General features: G+C 40.7%; 5 protein-coding genes, 1 non-coding gene and 1 pseudogene across 13 annotated transcripts; 2 read left to right on the top strand and 5 right to left on the bottom strand.

The window, feature by feature from the left end:
• Positions 1-1,427: 1,427 nt before the first annotated feature.
• Y23H5A.8 (NADH dehydrogenase subunit 5) lies at positions 1,428-3,002 on the bottom strand (the record flags this gene model as incomplete). Of its 2 annotated transcripts, NR_131365.1 has the most annotated exons (4): positions 1,428-1,542; positions 1,587-1,651; positions 2,023-2,304; positions 2,801-3,002. NR_131365.1 is itself a non-coding variant. In NM_001306364.1 (2 exons), the coding sequence occupies 2 exons, from the start codon at positions 1,593-1,595 to the stop codon at positions 1,447-1,449; spliced, it is 105 nt and encodes a 34-aa protein (NP_001293293.1). The 2 variants fall into 2 exon arrangements, 1 of the variants encoding a protein (NP_001293293.1); NM_001306364.1 differs by lacking the exons at positions 2,023-2,304; positions 2,801-3,002 and having other exon boundaries at positions 1,447-1,542; positions 1,587-1,595.
• Positions 3,003-3,668: 666 nt separating this feature from the next.
• On the bottom strand, positions 3,669-6,304 carry cars-2 (annotated as a pseudogene). Of its 2 annotated transcripts, one of them has the most exons (8): positions 6,087-6,304; positions 5,912-6,041; positions 5,720-5,863; positions 5,345-5,664; positions 4,827-4,951; positions 4,374-4,781; positions 4,206-4,323; positions 3,669-3,949 (listed from the first exon to the last, which is right to left on the bottom strand). In that variant, coding segments are annotated over exons 1-8 (1,744 nt in total). The 2 variants fall into 2 exon arrangements; another variant differs by lacking the exons at positions 5,720-5,863; positions 5,912-6,041; positions 6,087-6,304 and having other exon boundaries at positions 5,345-5,504.
• A 1,572-nt stretch (positions 6,305-7,876) lies between these two features.
• On the top strand, positions 7,877-12,890 carry cars-1 (Cysteine--tRNA ligase, cytoplasmic; the record flags this gene model as incomplete). 2 transcript variants are annotated; one of them, NM_058613.7, is made up of 7 exons in its annotated part: positions 7,877-7,898; positions 8,793-8,914; positions 8,960-9,468; positions 9,964-10,662; positions 11,446-11,974; positions 12,034-12,345; positions 12,561-12,890. In NM_058613.7, the coding sequence occupies 7 exons, from the start codon at positions 7,877-7,879 to the stop codon at positions 12,627-12,629; spliced, it is 2,262 nt and encodes a 753-aa protein (NP_491014.2). The 2 variants fall into 2 exon arrangements, with proteins under 2 accessions (NP_491014.2, NP_001293288.1); NM_001306359.3 differs by having other exon boundaries at positions 8,790-8,914; positions 12,561-12,629.
• On the bottom strand, positions 12,803-14,032 carry Y23H5A.2 (the record flags this gene model as incomplete). Of its 3 annotated transcripts, NM_058611.4 has the most annotated exons (3): positions 12,803-13,096; positions 13,360-13,671; positions 13,975-14,032. In NM_058611.4, 3 exons carry the CDS (start codon positions 14,030-14,032, stop codon positions 12,873-12,875), a joined length of 594 nt encoding a protein of 197 aa, NP_491012.1. The 3 variants fall into 3 exon arrangements, 2 of the variants coding, with proteins under 2 accessions (NP_491012.1, NP_001293286.1); NM_001306357.3 differs by lacking the exon at positions 13,975-14,032 and having other exon boundaries at positions 12,873-13,096; positions 13,360-13,654; NR_131364.1 differs by lacking the exons at positions 13,360-13,671; positions 13,975-14,032 and having other exon boundaries at positions 12,873-13,096.
• Positions 14,033-14,129: 97 nt separating this feature from the next.
• pid-3 lies at positions 14,130-15,339 on the bottom strand. Its single transcript, NM_058610.6, has 4 exons — positions 15,166-15,339; positions 15,041-15,118; positions 14,765-14,994; positions 14,130-14,705 (listed from the first exon to the last, which is right to left on the bottom strand). Exons 1-4 carry the CDS (start codon positions 15,328-15,330, stop codon positions 14,255-14,257), a joined length of 924 nt encoding a protein of 307 aa, NP_491011.1. The 5' UTR covers positions 15,331-15,339; the 3' UTR covers positions 14,130-14,254.
• Positions 15,340-15,558: 219 nt separating this feature from the next.
• spe-47 (Major sperm protein) lies at positions 15,559-18,460 on the bottom strand (the record flags this gene model as incomplete). Of its 2 annotated transcripts, NM_058609.3 has the most annotated exons (6): positions 15,559-15,750; positions 15,798-15,932; positions 16,783-17,355; positions 18,014-18,100; positions 18,144-18,334; positions 18,384-18,460. In NM_058609.3, the coding sequence occupies 6 exons, from the start codon at positions 18,427-18,429 to the stop codon at positions 15,640-15,642; spliced, it is 1,143 nt and encodes a 380-aa protein (NP_491010.1). The 2 variants fall into 2 exon arrangements, with proteins under 2 accessions (NP_491010.1, NP_001293287.1); NM_001306358.3 differs by lacking the exons at positions 16,783-17,355; positions 18,014-18,100; positions 18,144-18,334; positions 18,384-18,460 and having other exon boundaries at positions 15,640-15,750; positions 15,798-15,869.
• Y23H5A.9 lies at positions 15,571-15,673 on the top strand. The gene has a single exon (NR_049984.1). It is a non-coding gene; the product is annotated as an Unclassified non-coding RNA Y23H5A.9 (non-coding RNA).
• Positions 18,461-18,573: the final 113 nt, after the last annotated feature.

Below are 18,573 nucleotides of genomic sequence, written 5' to 3'. Positions count from 1 at the left end.
CCTGAAAATTAATAAAAATAATATCTCTTGGCAGAGTATTTCTAATGCGACGAAACTTCATCTTCCATCAAATAAAATCAAAAACTATGAATTAAAAATACATTCCGCAAAACTTTAGTGAAAAAATGCTCAGGAGACGCAGGAAACCACTCCCCCCAGTACTAAATTTTTGAATTATTTTTTTCTTGAAAAATTTTCCCACTGAACTTTTTACAAATTTTATATGTCTCGATGCGTCTTGATGAGACCTACACGTCAATTTTTGGAAAACTAAGAAAACTTGAAAACTGACCGAGTTATGATTGAAAAAGTAGATTCGCGAAAATGAGAAAGTGTGCAAAATGTGGCACTTATTCGTCTTGCTCGGCCGACTCATAAAACTTTTCTTAATTCTGAGTTGAAAATCGTGTTCAGCGTACTTTTTTACGTGGGGTAGAAAAAAAAGTATCGAAAAAGATGAAGTAGAACTTGAGATAAAGACGAAAAACTACTTTTTCGGAAAAAAAATTTTTTTTGGCAAAATGGCTTTTTTTTTTGGCCTTTTGTTTTATCACAACTTTTTGCCTTTTGCACTTATGAACTCAAACTTTCTTTCAAAAAATCCACCTCTCTGAGTAGTATGCACATAAATTTGGAACAAAACCGAGCAAAACCCGAACTTTAATTCAATTAAAACATGGTTTTTTGGGGGTAAAAAGAGCAACAAAAATTTTTTTCAAACTGGGGAAAGCCGCCCTGAGCTCAGTTTTGCTCCAAACTTTGTGCAGTTTTTTGCTCCCCCGTGGGGTGAAATATTTCTAGTAAGCTGTCAAATATTATAAAATTCAGTCAAACGGCTCTGGAGTTATTAATGAAAACGAAGTGTGACATTTTTTCGCAAGCCAAAAAAAACGCGAAAAAACGCGAAAAAGGGGCGGAGTCGCCACACTCGGCATTTATTAGAGGCTGCTTGGCAGATGCTCAAGTTAAAATGAGAAAAACGAGTGAAAAAAGGGAGGGGGTCAGTAGTGCGCCCCTTGGACGAATGATTGACCAGGTCAAAATCCCTCATCTTAAAAAAATGTTCAGAACCGCCGAAATTCAGAGCTCATTTCGAGCTTATTTGGGGAAAAATTTATGTTAAAATGAAGTAAATCGCATCGCGAACAGTCTCTGGGCCGGCCCGCTTGTTGAAAATTGCTTTAAAGTCCCTAAAATCCAGAGAAATTTCTCTGATTTGCTATACATTAATTCCAATCCGTGCGACGTCTGCAGCAAACGCGCTCCCGCGCTAAAACCACTTTCTTCGCTCTTCTCTCCCGATTTGAGGCGCTGTGTGGTTCAATCAATCCATAAAAAAGTAGCAAAAATTAACAGGTTTATAACAAAAATTGAATTTCTGACTTCACGCGTGTAAACATTATCATTCAGTTTCCTCCGTGGCCAGGATCTATCGTCTGAATACATCTAACCATTGATGCTTTGATTTTGGTAACTCGATCCTGGTCCCTTGGTCCATATCAGCAAGTCCAGCTGTGTTGTTGACAGCAGCAGCAGCAGCAACTGAAATAAAATTAATTACATTTCGTGATGAACTAGTTTATTACCAGCAGCATCTCTTCGAATTCGCAGATGGTCGTTCCACACGATATTTCGAGCTGCCGGGACTGCACTGAAAATTTAAATATATATTACAGAAACCAATTGCAAAAGACGAGTCGGGAAGAGTGTCGGCTGCGAGGGATTTCTACGCCTCCGAAACTGAGCGTGAGTAGATGATCTTGCAAGACTGGGAACCGTTTCCAATGCCAACAATTTTTGGGATTAAAATGGGGGGTGAGAAGTCCCGTTACCAAAGTCGTTGTGAGACCCACAGTCTGTCAAATTGAATGCGCCTTTAAAGCGTGAGCAAAAACCCTACTTTTAAGTTTTTTTTCCCGTTTACTGTTGTTGTTTGCGTATACGAAAGTGATTTCCAGGTAAAAAAAAAATAAAATTACAATGTTTTGTTTTGAAAATCATGTTTTCCATTATAAATATTACCTAGAGGATATTACAGAGCACTCAAGGTGCCATTGAGACTGTAAAAATGGACCGGCCAAGTAGAAAATCCTACGTTTCGCGAGATCATCAAACACACTATGATCCCTCGCATCCTTTCCATGATTATGATCAAGCCACTCGGAGAGCACATCTCTCGACTCATTGAGCAGACGGCCTTTGGCTTCTTCAGTGGCAATCGAGTCTTGAGCGGAGACTCTGGTGAGCACGTCGACCGGGAGAACGTTGAGACGAGCCATATCGGCTAGGAACTCCTTTTCGTAGCTGAAAAAAAAAATTGATTTTGAGGGTGGAAAAGGGATTTTCATTTAAAAATCGAAGAAAAAAAGACTCAAATTCAGAAAAACCAGAGTAGAAAACAAAAAATCTAACTTGAAATTCTGAAAATTCGTCAACTTCGCCTTGTTGCAGCGGCTGGAATACAGTTTTCATCATTTTTTTTTCACTTTTTAATGCTTAATTCGTTGATTTAGGCACATTTCAAGCCAACAGACACCCAATTTCGGCGATTTTTAGTGCATGTCGGCTTTAAATGGTCTAAAAATAGCCTAAATATAAATTCAACGAATAAACTATATAAATAATCAAAATATGCGTTAAAGGATGACAATTCAATATAATCTGTATTCAAGTTGCTACAGCGAAGATAAATTGGCAAATTTTCAGATTTTAGCGAATTTTGGCTATTTTTCCGGCTATTTTCTCTGTTCTTCTCAGAATTTAAGGCCATTTTCGCTGGATTTTTGAATCAAAAGCTTACGTCTTCGCGAGATCATCAAACACACTATGATCCCTCACATCCTTTCCATGATTATGATCAAGCCACTCGGAGAGCACATCTCTCGACTCATTGAGCAGTCGACCTTTGGCTTCTGAGCCTTCATGGCTTCTTCCAGCGCACTTGATTGTTGCTGAATCTTCTTTATTATCACTTCGAACATCTTCTTCTTGTCCGGATCCATTTCAGTTTCGAATTTCGTCTTGAAATGTTCCAGCGCTCGGTGTGGAGTTTCAATGGAGCGCGAAAAATTCAATGAGGCAGGCCAGAACCCTGTGAAAAATATGGTTGCACGGGCTTCTGGCCTCCCTCATTGCAGTTTTCGCGCTCCACTGAGAATCGCCTGCCTGACAACGCGTGGAGAAGTCGTGTACTCCACACGGACAAATACATTTAGTTGTACAACTGAAACCGAGCCGCGACGCGACACGCAACGCGCCGTAAACCTTCCCCGGCCGTGGCCGATACAAAATGGCCTGATTCGGCAAACTCTTCCATTTCAAAATGTGAAGAAAGCCAGAAGTGGTTACGGCCGTGCGGTACGCCGACATCGATGCACCATGTTTTACGCGCAAACGAAGGAGGCAAAAATCCGGTGTATTACGTTGGTGGCCGAGTTTTTTTCTTCGCGGTCACGTAGTGGAATTCGAAACTCACATATCCCTGCTTATCAGTCATCTGATTTACAAAACTCGATACGAAAAAAGAGCCGGCGGCACTGACGTCAGCGCGGTGCAAATTGTCTGAAAACAGAAAACTAGATGGCGGCTGCAAAAAATCAATAACCTGTGCATACTCTTCATTGATCAAGTACAAGCACATGGTCAGTGCAGACAAGGTAAAAATTCTATCAACAAATGTTTATTCGAATATGAGATTCATTTATAGCCCGCCCCGGCGCGGTTCCATAGCTTGTATACGTTGACAAATGGTCTCCCGAACGGCATAGAAGAGCTCCTGTTGGGCTGGCTCAGCATGATGGGCGAATCCAGCAGCTGCGGCACAAGCTGCGAATGCGGCCTCCGTAAGAAAGTGTATTAAATTTTGTGATGACCTAGTTTATTACCAGCAGCGGTTTGTCGTGCATCGCGGAATCGATCCAACACCCCGTTTTGATTTGGTGGAACATATCTGAAAATTTGAATATTGAAATCAGTTTAAAAGAAGAGTCAGGAAGAGTGTCGGTTGCGAGAGATTGCAATGACTACGCCTCCGAAACTGAGCGTGAGTTGTTGATCTTGCAAGGCAGGGCACGGTTTCAAATGTCAAATGTAATTATTTTTAGGATTAAGAGAATTGAATGGAGCATTAACTCAGATGAGCAAGATGTGCAGTTCACACATAGTTTCGAAGGCCCATCCAATTGCCCGGCTCTAAAAAAACTTACACGTGGATATCGTCTTCGAGCTGAACCGCTTCGATTTGTGCAGATATACGATGAAGGTCGTTTGCAGCAGCTTAGAATGCGTTGAGTTCTGAGGCCTGAGCAGCAGCAATTGCACGCCCTGTAAAAAACAAAATTAGTAAAATTAAGATAATATTGCACAATGTTCACCTTTCAAGACGGCCAGATAACCGATTCGGGGGTCCATCGAACTCGTGTCAAGGAGAGATACCCTGCAAAACTGCTGTACCTTCTTTATCATCACTTCGAACATCTTCTTCTTGTCCGGATCCATTTCAGTTTCGAATTTCGTCTTGAAATGTTCCAGCGCGGCGACAACGTCCTCGCACACTTTCATCACAGGTGGAGCGATTCGTTGAAGTACGACTTGAGCAGGTGGCTTTGACGAGCTCTTTTGATGATTTTATCGTCCACATCAGTGATATTCATGATAAATTCCACATCATATCCGAAATAATCCCTGAAGACTCTTCTCAGAATATCCAAAGAAAGATAGGATCGAGCGTGGCCCATATGCGAAGAATCGTTGACCGTCGGACCGCAAATGTACCATCCAACCTGCAAAATATCATTAGTTTCTGGGAAAATAGTAGAAAAACTCACTCGTGCTCCCTCATTTGGAACAAAAACCTCTTTCTGACGAGTCAAACTATTGTAGACGGTCAGTTGAGGCGGTGGAGTCGCATTTTTTGGTTGGTCCCAGTGTTTTTGCACGCGTTTGACGGCTACTGAAATTGAAATATACTTTAATTATATTTATAAATACTGTTGAAATATAAGGATCGCACAGAAATTTAGGTGGAGCGCAATTTCGCAACCTTGCCGCACTGTTTTTCTTTTTTTTATTAAATTTTTTTCAAGAAAAAATCTCGATTTTAATTTTTTGTTCTCTTTTTCGAATGAAAATGTTTTCCAACTAAATTATCATAAGATTGTGAGAATATTTCATGTTTCGACAACCAAATATTCTCATAATCTGATAAGAATGAACTGGGAATAAGATTTTAATTCTAATAAATAAAATAAAACAAGTAAAACCAAAACTTTATTGGAAGAAATTATGCTCCGCATCTGTATCTGTGCATCGCTGCTTTTCACGGATCGATAAATTCAAAACAAACCTGGTCTCAAATTAGGATCCATAATGCTGTGGCGATGGCTTAGTAGTAATCTCGAGCAGTTTCTAGCGAAAAGCTGCGTCTGATTGCGATTAAAGCTCGCGAACAGCACACGGACCAAGTTTTTCGAACGCGTCGTGCCGAATTTTGGAACGAAAACGCCTAAAAATGCGGTTTTCGATGAGAGAAGGACGAGAGAGCAGATCAAAAAATTAAATATTCTTGAGAATTGCCAATGTTCTCTCGGTCTCGCTTGCTCTCACATCATTCGGTGTATCTCCCTTCACATTCACATAGGTGAGGCGATCGTCTTGGATGACTGCCTGAAGATTTAAAAGATAAATTAAAAATAAGCATTGAAAAACTATGAAATCTTACATTCCATCCCTGCCAATGCAGCAAATTCTCATTGACAGCTTTCAAGACTCCCGACAGAGGTCTGAACTGAACTTATCTATCCTTGACGACGGTCGACTGGTAGATTTTACGAAGCTCGCTGATCTTGACAACTCCTTTCTCACACTGAAATTCACTCAAATTTGCTCATTTTCGGCTGTCTGAACGACTTACAATACAGCGAACAATCCAAGAACGTACTCCATAGAATATCCATCCAATAGCCGACGCCCTCGGTCCAATTCGTCCAAATCCTCGAATCCCCAGCATCCTTGTCCTTGAATCGATGCCGACGCGAAGATATCTGCAAGGAGAGATGTAGTTTTCAACTTCCGGCGCGCATTCAAACTTTTTAGCGCCTAGAAAGCACGGAGAATGACATTTTTGCTGTCCAACAACGCATACACGGAACTAGTATCGCTTGATTTCTAGAAAGGCTGAGTTGGCTCCACGCAAGGATGTTTCTGATGGAATCCCCAAAAGTAGCAATCAATGTGATGAGTATACTCAAAGAATCAGAATCGGGGGCTTTGCATCCCCACTACCGCTCATTATGGCCCGTTACATCTGAAATATCTTCCATGAAAGTTAGTTAGATCGTTGAATTCAAAAGACACATTTATTGTCGAGCTTACACCATAAAAAGGAATATATTTTACTTCTAGAAGAACAAATAAAATATAAAATGCATTTTGATAAAAAGAAAACTCTTTTAAACGGAAATGTTTAGAAAAATCAGAAAACAAAAAAAAAACAATTTGTTCAAATTATTTTTCAAATTCAAATTTTCGAAGACGTGTTTGCACAAAAGGCGCCAAATCTTACGCAATTTCACGTACCTGAGGATTTTTCTTTTTTTTATTTATTTTCTAATGTTTTTTTCTTCATTTTTTCTTGCATTTTTCCTCCAATTTCCAAATTTTCATACATTTTCCAATAAAAAAAAGCGGCTACGACTGATTCCGTGTGGGTGTATTCCGTTATTGTGTTCGATGCATGCGTGTCTGAACAAACAAACCCTGTCCACGTTTCAATAAGCATCATACTTTTTGCTTTTTTGAATAAAATCGGATGATTTTGCCCAAGTTTTCCAGGAAAATGCACTTGGAGCCTCAGTACTTTTGGAACAGCCAGCTGGCAGCAAGTGTCGTGACCATTTTGCGCGGAAAACACTCGCTTTTGTTCAAATGTTCAATGTTTTTTTTCCAAGTTGATTAAATTCATCTCCTGTTCTCGAAATTTGAAACAAGAAAAACCATTGCAAAGCTTATCAGCAGTTAATATAATGCTTTTTTTACTCTTTTTTCTCTCCTCCACCCCACGAGAAAATGAAAATGTTGCAAAAAGAGAGTATAACGAAAGCGGCGCGTCAGCTGGGTGGAGATGATGTAATCAAAAACGCTCTTTTCGTCAGTGTTATTTGGCTTTCCGTGTGTAGAGACATTACTTTCAATTCATTTTTTTTTTCCGCAATTCAATAATAATTTCAGTGTGTTCCCACAATTTTTTATTTCTGAGAATTCTCACGTAGGCATCGAAAACGAGGCGACGGCGGACGTTGATATGGACATTTTTTGATAAGATAATCGCTAATGCTACTGGAAAGAGGTTCGCAAGTTCCGGGTAGGGGAACTGGTTTTCTAAGACGTTGAAAATCTGAATTTTATGGACCTGATGCATTTAAAAAATATATTTTGTTACGAAAAATCCAAAAAAAATCGGAATTTCAAAAAAAAACCATTTTTTGGCTGTGGTTTTCTGAATTTGAAGCGATTTTTAATTTGTTTAAATGTAAAATTCCTCGGAAAACAGCATTTTATCCGATTTTCTATCTCTCCTCATCCGTTTATCCGTTCCAACAGCTCTAAATATATTTATTCTCCGTTCATTTTCTGTCATCGAACTGCAAACAGCTGCGTAGCTGTCTGCAGTCTCTTCACTTGTCTCCACTCTCTCGTCCTTCTCCTCCACTCATCGAAAACCACCGCATTTTTAGGCGTTTTCGTTCGAAAATTCGGCACGACGCGTTCGAAAAACTTGGTCCGTGTGCTGCTGTTCGCGAGCTTTAATCGCAATCAGACGCAGCTTTTCGCTTGGAATTGCTCGAAATTACAACTACGAAGCCATCACCACTGCATTATGGATCCTAATTTGAGACCAGGTTGGGTTTTAAATTAAGAAATAGAGGCGGAGCGTGATTTTACGGTTTTCCCTTTTTTTTTTGTCAATTTTTGAATAAGTTTCGAATTTTCTCTGCTTTTTGAATGAAAATGTTATCCAATTTAATTCTCACAATCTTATGAAAATTAAATTGGATTAAATTCGAAAAGAAAGGAATAAAAATTAAAACCGAAATTTAAAAAAAAACAACAAAAAAGAAAAACCGTGCGGCAAGGTTGCAAAATTGTGCGGTGCAGTTTTTTAAAGGTGGAGTAGAGTTTGTGGGTATTTTACTTAAATAGACTAAAACTGGTCGAAAACCACCGAATTTCATAATGAGACTTCACGAAAACTTTCCAAAAAATTTTTATGGCCGGTCAAAATTTCGGAAAAAAAGTGCCAAATTTTGCAAAAATCTGAAATTTCGCGCACTTTTCTTTGTCACAGCCGCTGGATTTTAGTTTTTTTTTCTGAAATTATCACCCTTTAATCCTAATTGTGGTAACTTATCTCGCCTAAATTCGTTGATTGAGACAACTTTTAGGCCGATAGGCATCCAAAAATGATCGAAATTGGATGCCTATCGACTCAAAATCTATCTCAATCAGCGAATTTCCGCGAGATAAATTACCAAAATCAGGATTAAAAGGTGGTCATTTCAGAAAAACTAAAATCCAGCGGCTGTGACAAAGAAAAGTGTGCAAAATTTCAGATTTTAGCAAAATTTGGCTCTTTTTTTTTCGAAATTTTGACCGACCATAAACAACTTTTGGAAATTTTTTGTGACGTCTCATTTTGAAATTCGATGGTTTTGGACCAGTTTTAGTCTATTTAAGCAAAATACCCACAAACTCTACTCGCCATTTAATATATATATATATTTTAACTTCAGTAGCCGTCAAACGCGTGCAAAAACACTGGGATCAGCCAAAAAATGCGACTCCACCGCCTCAACTGACCGTCTACAATAGTTTGACTCGTCAGAAAGAGGTTTTCGTTCCGAATGAAGGAAAACGAGTGAGTTTTTCGACTATTTTCCCAGAAAATAATCACATTTTTCAGGTCAGATGGTACATTTGCGGTCCGACAGTCTACGATTCTTCGCATATGGGCCATGCTCGATCCTATCTCTCTTTGGATATTTTGAGAAGAGTCTTCAGGGATTATTTCGGATATGATGTGGAATTTATCATGAATATCACTGATGTGGACGATAAAATCATCAAAAGAGCTCGTCAAAGCCATCTGCTCAAGTCGTACTTCAACGAATCGCAGGCTCCACCTGTGATGAAAGTGTGCGAGGACGTTGTCGCCGCGCTGGAACATTTCAAGACGAAATTCGAAACTGAAATGGATCCGGACAAGAAGAAGATGTTCGAAGTGATGATAAAGAAGGTTCAGCAGCAATCGAGTGCGCTGGAAGAAGCTATGAAGGCTCAAGACTCGATTGCCACTGAAGAAGCCAAAGGCCGTCTGCTCAATGAGTCGAGAGATGTGCTCTCCGAGTGGCTTGATCATAATCATGGAAAGGATGTGAGGGATCATAGTGTGTTTGATGATCTCGCGAAGACGTAAGCTTTTGATTCAAAAATCCAGCGAAAATGGCCTTAAATTCTGAGAAAAACAGAGAAAATAGCCGGAAAAATAGCCAAAATTCGCTAAAATCTGAAAATTTGCCAATTTATCTTCGCTGTAGCAACTTGAATACAGATTATATTGAATTGTCATCCTTTAACGCATATTTTGATTATTTATATAGTTTATTCGTTGAATTTATATTTAGGCTATTTTTAGACCATTTAAAGCCGACATGCACTAAAAATCGCCGAAATTGGGTGTCTGTTGGCTTGAAATGTGCCTAAATCAACGAATTAAGCATTAAAAAGTGAAAAAAAAATGATGAAAACTGTATTCCAGCCGCTGCAACAAGGCGAAGTTGACGAATTTTCAGAATTTCAAGTTAGATTTTTTGTTTTCTACTCTGGTTTTTCTGAATTTGAGTCTTTTTTTCTTCGATTTTTAAATGAAAATCCCTTTTCCACCCTCAAAATCAATTTTTTTTTCAGCTACGAAAAGGAGTTCCTAGCCGATATGGCTCGTCTCAACGTTCTCCCGGTCGACGTGCTCACCAGAGTCTCCGAATATGTGCCCGAAGTCATCACCTACGTCAAAAAGATCATTAGCAATGGATATGCATACGCCGCTGAAGATGGAAGTGTCTATTTTGATACGAAAGCTTTCGAGCAGAATCCGAAGCATTTCTATGCGAAATTGGTGCCAGAAGCTTATGGAGAGGATAGTGAGCAGCTGCTGAAGAATATGAAGGAGAGTGAAGGAGAGCTGAGTATGTCTGATGATAGGCTCAAATCGAAGCGGAGCCCCAACGATTTTGCTCTCTGGAAATCGTCAAAAGACGGAGAACCATTCTGGCCTTCCGAGTGGGGAAATGGACGTCCAGGATGGCACATTGAGTGCTCTGTGATGTCCTCGGCGATTTGCGGCTCAAAACTCGACATTCATGCTGGCGGTTTCGATCTGAAGTTCCCGCATCACGATAATGAAATTGCACAAGTCGAGGCTCACTACGACGATCCTCACTGGGTGAACTACTTTTTGCACTGTGGAACTCTTCGAATTCAAGGAATGAAAATGTCGAAATCGTTGAAGAACTTCATCACGATCCGGAAGGCTCTTGAAGATTACACTCCGAGACAGCTTCGGCTTCTTTTCTTGATGCATAATTGGGCTGATGTTCTGGATTATAGGTTGGGATTAGGCAAACCCACAAAAATTCGGAGAAAATCGCGAAAAAATGAAAAATCCAATCTTTTGAAGTCTCATTTGGGCGGCAATTCTACAAAAATCTAGTTGTTTCGACACTTTTCTTATGAAGTCGAACCAGGGTGGACGGCAAACGATTTTTTCCGGCAAATCGGTTGGCCGGCAAATTGCCGGAATTGAAATTTTCCGGCAAATCGTCAAGTTGCCGGAATTGGAAATTTCCGGCAAATCAGCAAATTGACGGAATTGAAATTTTCCGGCAAATCGGCAAATCGTCAAGTTGCCGGAATTGCAAATTTCCGGCAAATGGCCGGAATTCGAATTTCCGGCAAATCGGTAAACCGGCTAACGTCCGAATTGCCGGTATTGAAAGTTTCCGGCAAATCAGCAAATTGCCGGAATTGGAAATTTCCGGCGAATTGCCGTAATTAAAAATTTCCGGCAAATCGGTAACCCGGCAATTTTCCGGAATTAAAAATATCCGGCAAATCGGCAAATTACCAAAATTAAACATTTCCGGCAAATTGCCGAATTTGTCGGAAAAACGGCAATTTGCCATATTTGTCGGCAAAAAAAAAATTGCCGCCTACCCCTGACTTGGTACATGTGAAAATAGCTTTTATTTCAGTTGGAACAGTTGGAAAAGTGCTCCAAATTTTCCTATAAAGTGAACATTGCCGGTGATTTCTGGCAATTTTCAACTCTCAGACATTCTTCGAGCGTTTTTTTCTATATTCTAAATTTCAAAAAAAAAAACGATTTTTCAGCTCTTCAACTATGGAAAGAGCCCTTCAATTCGAGAAAATCACCAACGAGTTCTTCCTTCTCGTCAAGGACTTTTTGAGAAGACACTACAAGCCAGATCGATCAGAAGGATACCAAAAATTCCAAGGAAAAGAGTTGAAGCTTATGGAGGAATTTGGAAAGCTCAAGTCGGAAGTTCACGAGGCGCTTTGTGATTCGGTGGATACCAGATCTGTGATCGAGAAGTTCCGAGAGCTGATTTCCCTTGGAAATGCCTATATTGTGGAGAAGGAGAAGGAGGGACACGTTCCGAATTGCCTGTTGCTCAGAAATATCGCTGCCTACATCACAAATCTGCTCAAGATCTTTGGAGCAATTCCACAGAGCAACCAGGAGATCGGATTCGTTTCCGAGGATGAGTGCAATGGCGAAGGAGCTTCAACATCGTTTAACAAGGAAGCCGTCGTCATGCCGTACCTGGATGCTCTTGCTCAATTTCGCGAAAAAGTTCGGCTTATCGCAAAAGAGCACAAAGTTAATGGAATTCTTGAGGTTTTATATTTTTTCTTTAATTTTTTCTAAAATAAATAAAATAATTCAAAATTTTTCAGGAATGCGACACTCTTCGTGACAAGACCCTCACCGAACTCGGAGTTCGCCTCGAGGATCGAAATGGTCAGACCGTTGTGAAGCTTGTGGATCGTGCCACATTGCTCCGAGAGCAAGAGCAGAAGGACACCGAGAAGAAGCGGAAGGATAAGGAAAAGGCGGACAAGGAGCAAAAGGCTCGGGAGAAGGCTGATAAGGAGGCGGCAGCGAAGAAGATCAAGCCGGAAGAGCTGTTCAAGCAGGGAGAGCACGTCGGGAAATACTCGAAGTTTGATGAACGAGGTGTACCGACTCATTTGGCTGATGGAACGGAGGTAAAACGACGAAACTACGAAATAGAGTCACCACGGATTCAAGATCTGGTGGTATTACGGATCTACGCGTATTTTCCAGAAGAAAATTTCCAAATAAACGGCGTTTTTCTTCGAGATCCGGAGAACGTAGATCCGCAATTCCACCAATCTTGAATTCGTGGTGCCTCTGAAATTATTTTATTTACAGATATTATTTAATTTAAATATTATTTCAGATCACGAAGAGTCAGATCAAAAAGCTGGAGAAGGTGTACGAAGCTCAAAAGAAAAAGTATCAGCAATAAATATTAGTGCTAATATAAATTAATTTATTGTTTTTTTTCAGTGTTCTTTCTAATAATTGTGCTTTATATTGCGTTTCTGTTTTATTAGATTCTTTTTTTTATTCCCCCCCCCCCCTTGTTCAACATATCTACTGGGTATCCCTCTCTGACGACTTTTGACACATACATAAATCCAAAAAAAAAACGGTGGTTTATTGTTCTTTATTAAATGTACTTTATTGTAATCCGCAGAATCCAAATAAATCATGTGTCTTCCTGAGCCCGTAGTCCGGCGATATCCATCTCCACGGTGTTCAGATCGTCTCGGAGCGCCTGGCAGAATTGTGCGGCTTCGGCGGTCGCGTTGCGAGACCCTTCGATTTGATCGAGCCGCTCGTCGCACGTGGATTGTCTCGTTTCGATCGATTCGCGCAGGAATTTGTTCTCGCCGCGTAGACGTTGTAGGAGGTTGAGCTTTGACGCCAGTGCTGAAAAAATTCGAAATTTTGAGCGAAAAGGTCTCGACACGACAATTTTTTGTAAACAAAAACCGGTGTGCGCCTTTAAAGGTACTTTTTCCAGTTTTTCGTTAAAAAAAGACTGAAAAACCGATTTAAAGTTAACTTAAAGGCGCACATCCGTTTGAGTTATCGTGCCGAGACCTGGTCCCGTATCGGTAGCAGCGGTAGTGGAAAATTATACGAAAAACTGGAATTTTCGAATTTTAAATAAATTTCATCCGAGCACTGACCAACGCCGCTCATCGTGTTCGGCTTCACAGTGTCCAGCGCTTCGGGTATTCCGAATTCCTTTCGAATATCGGCCATCTCTGTGTAATAGCACTTCTTCGGTTTTGCCATCATTCTCGTCGGCACCAGCGCCGGTCGATTCCGATCGCGAAACTCTGTCCGATCGAGCAGTGAGATCAGCGGCCGCGGGTTCGATGTGCTCGGCGCTATCGGTTGTGGAGTGGCGGAGGTGATCAGGCGAACCGGTGGGCCTGAGGATTTCGGCGGGATTTTAGGCCGAATTATAGGAAGTCGCATTTGTTGATTTGGTCGTGCTGGAAGAAAATTGGGTCTCGCCACGAGTTTTTTCGAGATTTTATTTTTTGTGGAAGTTTTGGGCCGAACACCGGTCTCGACACATAATTTTATTCGATTTTTTTTGTTTTTTTTTAGTAAAAATATGCTTAATGTTCTAGTATAACAATAAAACACTTGAATTTCAACAAATCGAGAGAAAAACTCTGAAAAATCTATCAAAATTCCGCAGAAAATCTTCTCTGAATTACAGTACTTTTTTAAAGGCGCACACCTATTTGTAATGAACACAAATTGTCGTGTCGAGACCTGGAAAATCTTACAAATTTTATATCTCGGCTCATAGTCGTCGGATGGCTGTGAGGAGCTGCCTTCTTCCATCTAAAAAATTACTTATTTTAAGAACAATTCTCTCCAACGAAAACAAGAATCGAGCCCCGATTTTAACAGATTAAAATGAAAAAAAAATCGCACATGCTAATGGAGAGATTATTTATCAAGGAATATGAGCAAATTGATTAAAAAAACCGGTAAAGGTCGAGATATCGAAGAAAGATCATCAGAAATCAGAAAAAAATAACTTATAAGCAAATTGGGGCACATTTAAGAGGAGACTTTCGAAAGTCTGATCGGCTTTCCCACTTGCTCCACGAGCTTCTTCGACTTTTTGAGCGATGGCCACTCGAGTGGAACGGCTGGCGACGAGACGACGAGGCTGCTAACTTGAAGTTTGTGATTGCGATCGAGCTTCTTCCCGTTGAAATCCTGCACGGCCTGATAGACTTGAAACTTGTTCTCCAGGGCAACGACGGCCGACTGGGCGCCGGTGATGGTGATCCCATTGACACGATATGGGGTGAGAAGTTGTGCGATGCCGAACGTGTTGAGCATCCCCGGATATCCACTGATCTTCAGCATGTTCTCCTGATCCGCACCTCTCGGCTCTTCTTCGGCGTGAAGAACTTTGAAAACGGAATCCTTGATGTCTTCGCTGTTGAAGAGAACCTTGTCGAACGTCGGTTTCGGATCTTTTCCATGGAGAATTCCACACGCGCTGAAACACACAGGAATTAAATAAAAAATGGCTAAATAAAAAAATGTAATTCGACTTACTTTCCCTCATTTCTCACAATCGCGGTGCCGCTACGATAAATCCATTGGCACATGTTCCGGAACACGCTATTCTGATCGGTTTCCACATTTTGGAAACGATTGGCACAGTTATCGTAGAGCAATCCCTGACGGACGAATCCGTATCTCGACGCCAACACCTTCATCCACTCGTACTCGTTCGACTGCGACTGTGGAAGAATGTGCACGACGAGGACGACCTGCGGATGCTCCTGAAGAATTATTTAATTGAATTTTATTTAATTTATCCATCAAAACCTTGTGAATCTTCTGATATGCATTAGTGCATGAGTCAAAATTGCCTGGCAAAGTCTCGACGATGGTCACCGGTGCAGCCTGGAATTATTGCATTTATAATTAATTAATTATTAACTCTTAATAACCTCATAATTGAAATAGTGACCAATAAAAGCTCCTTCCAATCTCAAAGTCTCGATAAACCACTCGGAAAATTCTCTCAAATCGGCTCGCTTCTTGTCATTCAGGTTATTGACAGTCACGACCATCGCCCATTTCGACTTGAAATCCGCCTTCTGATGGGCAACCATTTTCTGAAAAATGTACATTTTTATTAATTAAACAGTAAATTTTACAAGAAAACTGAAGAAACAGGCCGAGAAAATCAGAAAAAATGAAAAAGAAATCTCCGAAATTAATTTTTGAAACAATTTCCCGCGTTTGAAAATGGCTTCGTACGGTAGAGCGTACTTGCAGCTTGTTTGAAACCTCAGTTTTAGGGATCGAAATCTCCCATGGAAGTAGAAATGCCAGGAAAACATGATTTAAACACAATTTTACTCATAAAAGCTTTTTACAAATACAAAAATAAATAAAATAAAGTCGAGAAAAGAGACAAATCATTGATAGAACACACGAATTGCGAGGCGACGTCGGTTCTGGGAATAGAAGAACTCGGAGGAAAATTTGGAGTAGGAACGGCTGGGGATCAGAGCATAGTCGATGGCGAGCTGGAAATCGGAAATTGAAGTTTTATTCAATAGAATTATAAAATAACCTTATCAATGGAAACTCCAGGATCCGAAAAATCATCGAAGTAGTTGCCAGTGACTCCAACACGGATTGTCATGCTTTGTCCGCTCAGAAGAACTCCAGAAGTTGGAGCAGCGATGAGGTAGGCGTCGGCATTTGTCTGAAATTATCGGTTTTCAAACAATTTACATTATACAATTCAATTTGTGTATATTACGGGAGCACAAAATTTCTAGAATGCGTCTAGAAATTTCTAGAAATTTCTAGATTTTCTAGAAATCTAGAAATTTCTAGATTTCTAGAATGTTGACGCGCAAAATATCTTGTAGCGAAAACTACAGTAATTCTTTAAAGGACTACTTTAGCACTTGTGTCGATATACGGGTTTCGTTTTCGAAATGAAAACAATTCGTTTCTTCGAATTATTTACTTTTTTGCTTAATTTTAATATTCTATCGATATTTCGAAAATCCATATCTAATTAGCTATCTAAAAATTTCTATCTAGAATCGAGCCGTTAAATCGACACAAGAGCTACAGTAGTCGTTTAAAGAATTACTGTAGTTTTCGCTACGAGATATATTGCGCGTCAAATATGTTGCGCCATAAGCATTCTCAGAATTTTGTGTTAAGTATTATCAAAATATATAAACTGACATGTGAAACGTGGCTTATTTTTTATTTTGTTTTTTATTTAAGCTCCTCCCATTCCTGGCCTTTCGTTAAAATTTTTATTTATTAGCTCATTTAAAAAAATGGGAGGCGCTTAAATAAAAAACAAAATAAAAAATAAGCCACGTTTCACATGTCAGTTTATATATTTTGATAATATCGTAATAATTTGCGAGTTAATTTTACACGCAAATTCGAATTTTCAATTTTTTTTTTCAGCAAAAATGTTTGGAAAATCACAAAGTACCAACTTGTGCGTAAAGTCCGATGCATTGAAGTCGGTGAATTGCACAAAAACCACAATACATACAATTTTACGCGCCAAACCGAGACCTCACCTTCAAAGCGAACATAATATGCGATTGCGAGACGTTAGTGACTCGAATAACTTCTTCCAGCTTGCCAGCGGCAAACGTGATCCGGTCGGCCGGCACGGTGACAATATCTGCTGCAGCTCCACCGCAGGCCAACGTCATCGCCGACATGGTCTGGAAATTCCGGCTTTCCTCGATTTTCATAGTTTTCAAAGTAGATGGAGACGGATTCTGGGTGCTCTGCATATCAAGTGACGGCACGAAACTGCACGCTGTGCTCATTTCCAAATTCTCTTCCACTGGGAATATGTATTGCAGCGAGTCATCCTCAGAAAACTGGGTTATCGTTGGTGTCATCGCATCGTAGTTCCGCAGAAAACCATCAGTCTCCAGCTGTGAAACCAGTGACGTCAGAACTTCAAGCTTCTCCGCGAATTTCCAGGTGGCGGGCACTGCGGACAAGTTGGAGCGGACCGCGTGGAAGAAAAATACGCCAAGGAGGCCACACTTGCAGAGATTGTATCCTTGAGCTGTTCCAGCGAATTGATCGATTAGAGCAGTGAGCCCGTAAAGGGTCCAGTAGAACAGAATTGAGTGCTGGAAAAATTAGCTTTAGTTTAGTGGATTTTTCGATTTTTAGAACATTTCCACCAAAATTATATGGGGACTATTCACGGATTTCTGGCTTCCCTCATAAATTGAAATGGAAGAGTTTTTGCCGAACTAGGCCATTTTAGCTCGGCCATATTTGGGGTAGATTTACGGCGCGTTGCGTGTCTTGTCGCGGCTCGGTTTCAGTTGTAAAACTAAATGTATTTGTCGGTGTGGAGTTTCAATGGAGCGCGAAAAATTCAATGAGGCAGGCCAGAACCCTGTGAAAAATATGGGTACACGGGCTTCCAGTCTCCCTCATTGCATTTTTCGCGCTCCACTGACAATCGCCAACCGGACAACGGGTGGAGAAGTCGTGTACTCCACGCGGACAAGACATTTAGTTTCACAATGAAAACCGAGCCGCGACGCGACACGCAACGCGCCGTAAACCTACCCCGACCGTGGCCGAGACAAAATGGCCTAATTCGGCAAACTCTTCCATTTCAAAATGTGAAGAAAGCCAGAAGTGGATACGGCCGTGCGGTACACCGACATCGATGCACCATGTTTTACGCGCAAACGAAGGAGGAAAAAATCCGGTGTATTACGTTGGTGGCCGAGTTTTTTTTTTCGCGACCACGTAGTGGAATTCGAAACTCACATATCCCTGCTTATCAGTCATCTGATTTGTCAAAACTCGATACGAAAAAAGAGCCGGCGGCACTGACGTCAGCGCGGTGCAAATTGTCTGAAAACAGAAAACTAGATGGCGGCTGCAAAAAATCAATAACCTGTGCATACTCTCCATTGATCAAGTACAAGCACATGGTCAGTGCAGATAATATGACAAGCTCTTTAGTTCCAACAAGCCCTTCAAAATATCGGCGCTCCCCTCCTCCTGGCTCGCCAGTCATTTCCAAATTGATCTGGCTCTTCTCGTGGCTAATGTGCTTCTGAGTTGCGGTGTCACCAGCGGCATGGTCTGAATGACGTCATAGGTGGCCTAGTTTACGGGGAGTGACGTCACTTACCGTAATAAAATTGCTTGCTTCGCTGTCCAATGCTTTCAAGCGCCATCTTCGAATTTGCTACTTTGCTAGCTTGTGAAAAATTCAAAATGATTGAAAATGCCCCCCCCCCCCCCTCCAAATAAAATTACGTAACTATTATTATTTTTATACTTCTCAAAGGTTCACGTTCCTATTATTGCATTTCCACAGC

The sequence above is a fragment of the Caenorhabditis elegans genome, chromosome I (genome assembly GCF_000002985.6).
Source record: "Caenorhabditis elegans chromosome I".
Lineage (NCBI taxonomy): Eukaryota > Metazoa > Nematoda > Chromadorea > Rhabditida > Rhabditidae > Caenorhabditis > Caenorhabditis elegans.
The sequence above is the reverse complement of the archived record's forward strand: the minus strand, read 5'-3'. Positions and strand labels throughout refer to the sequence as shown.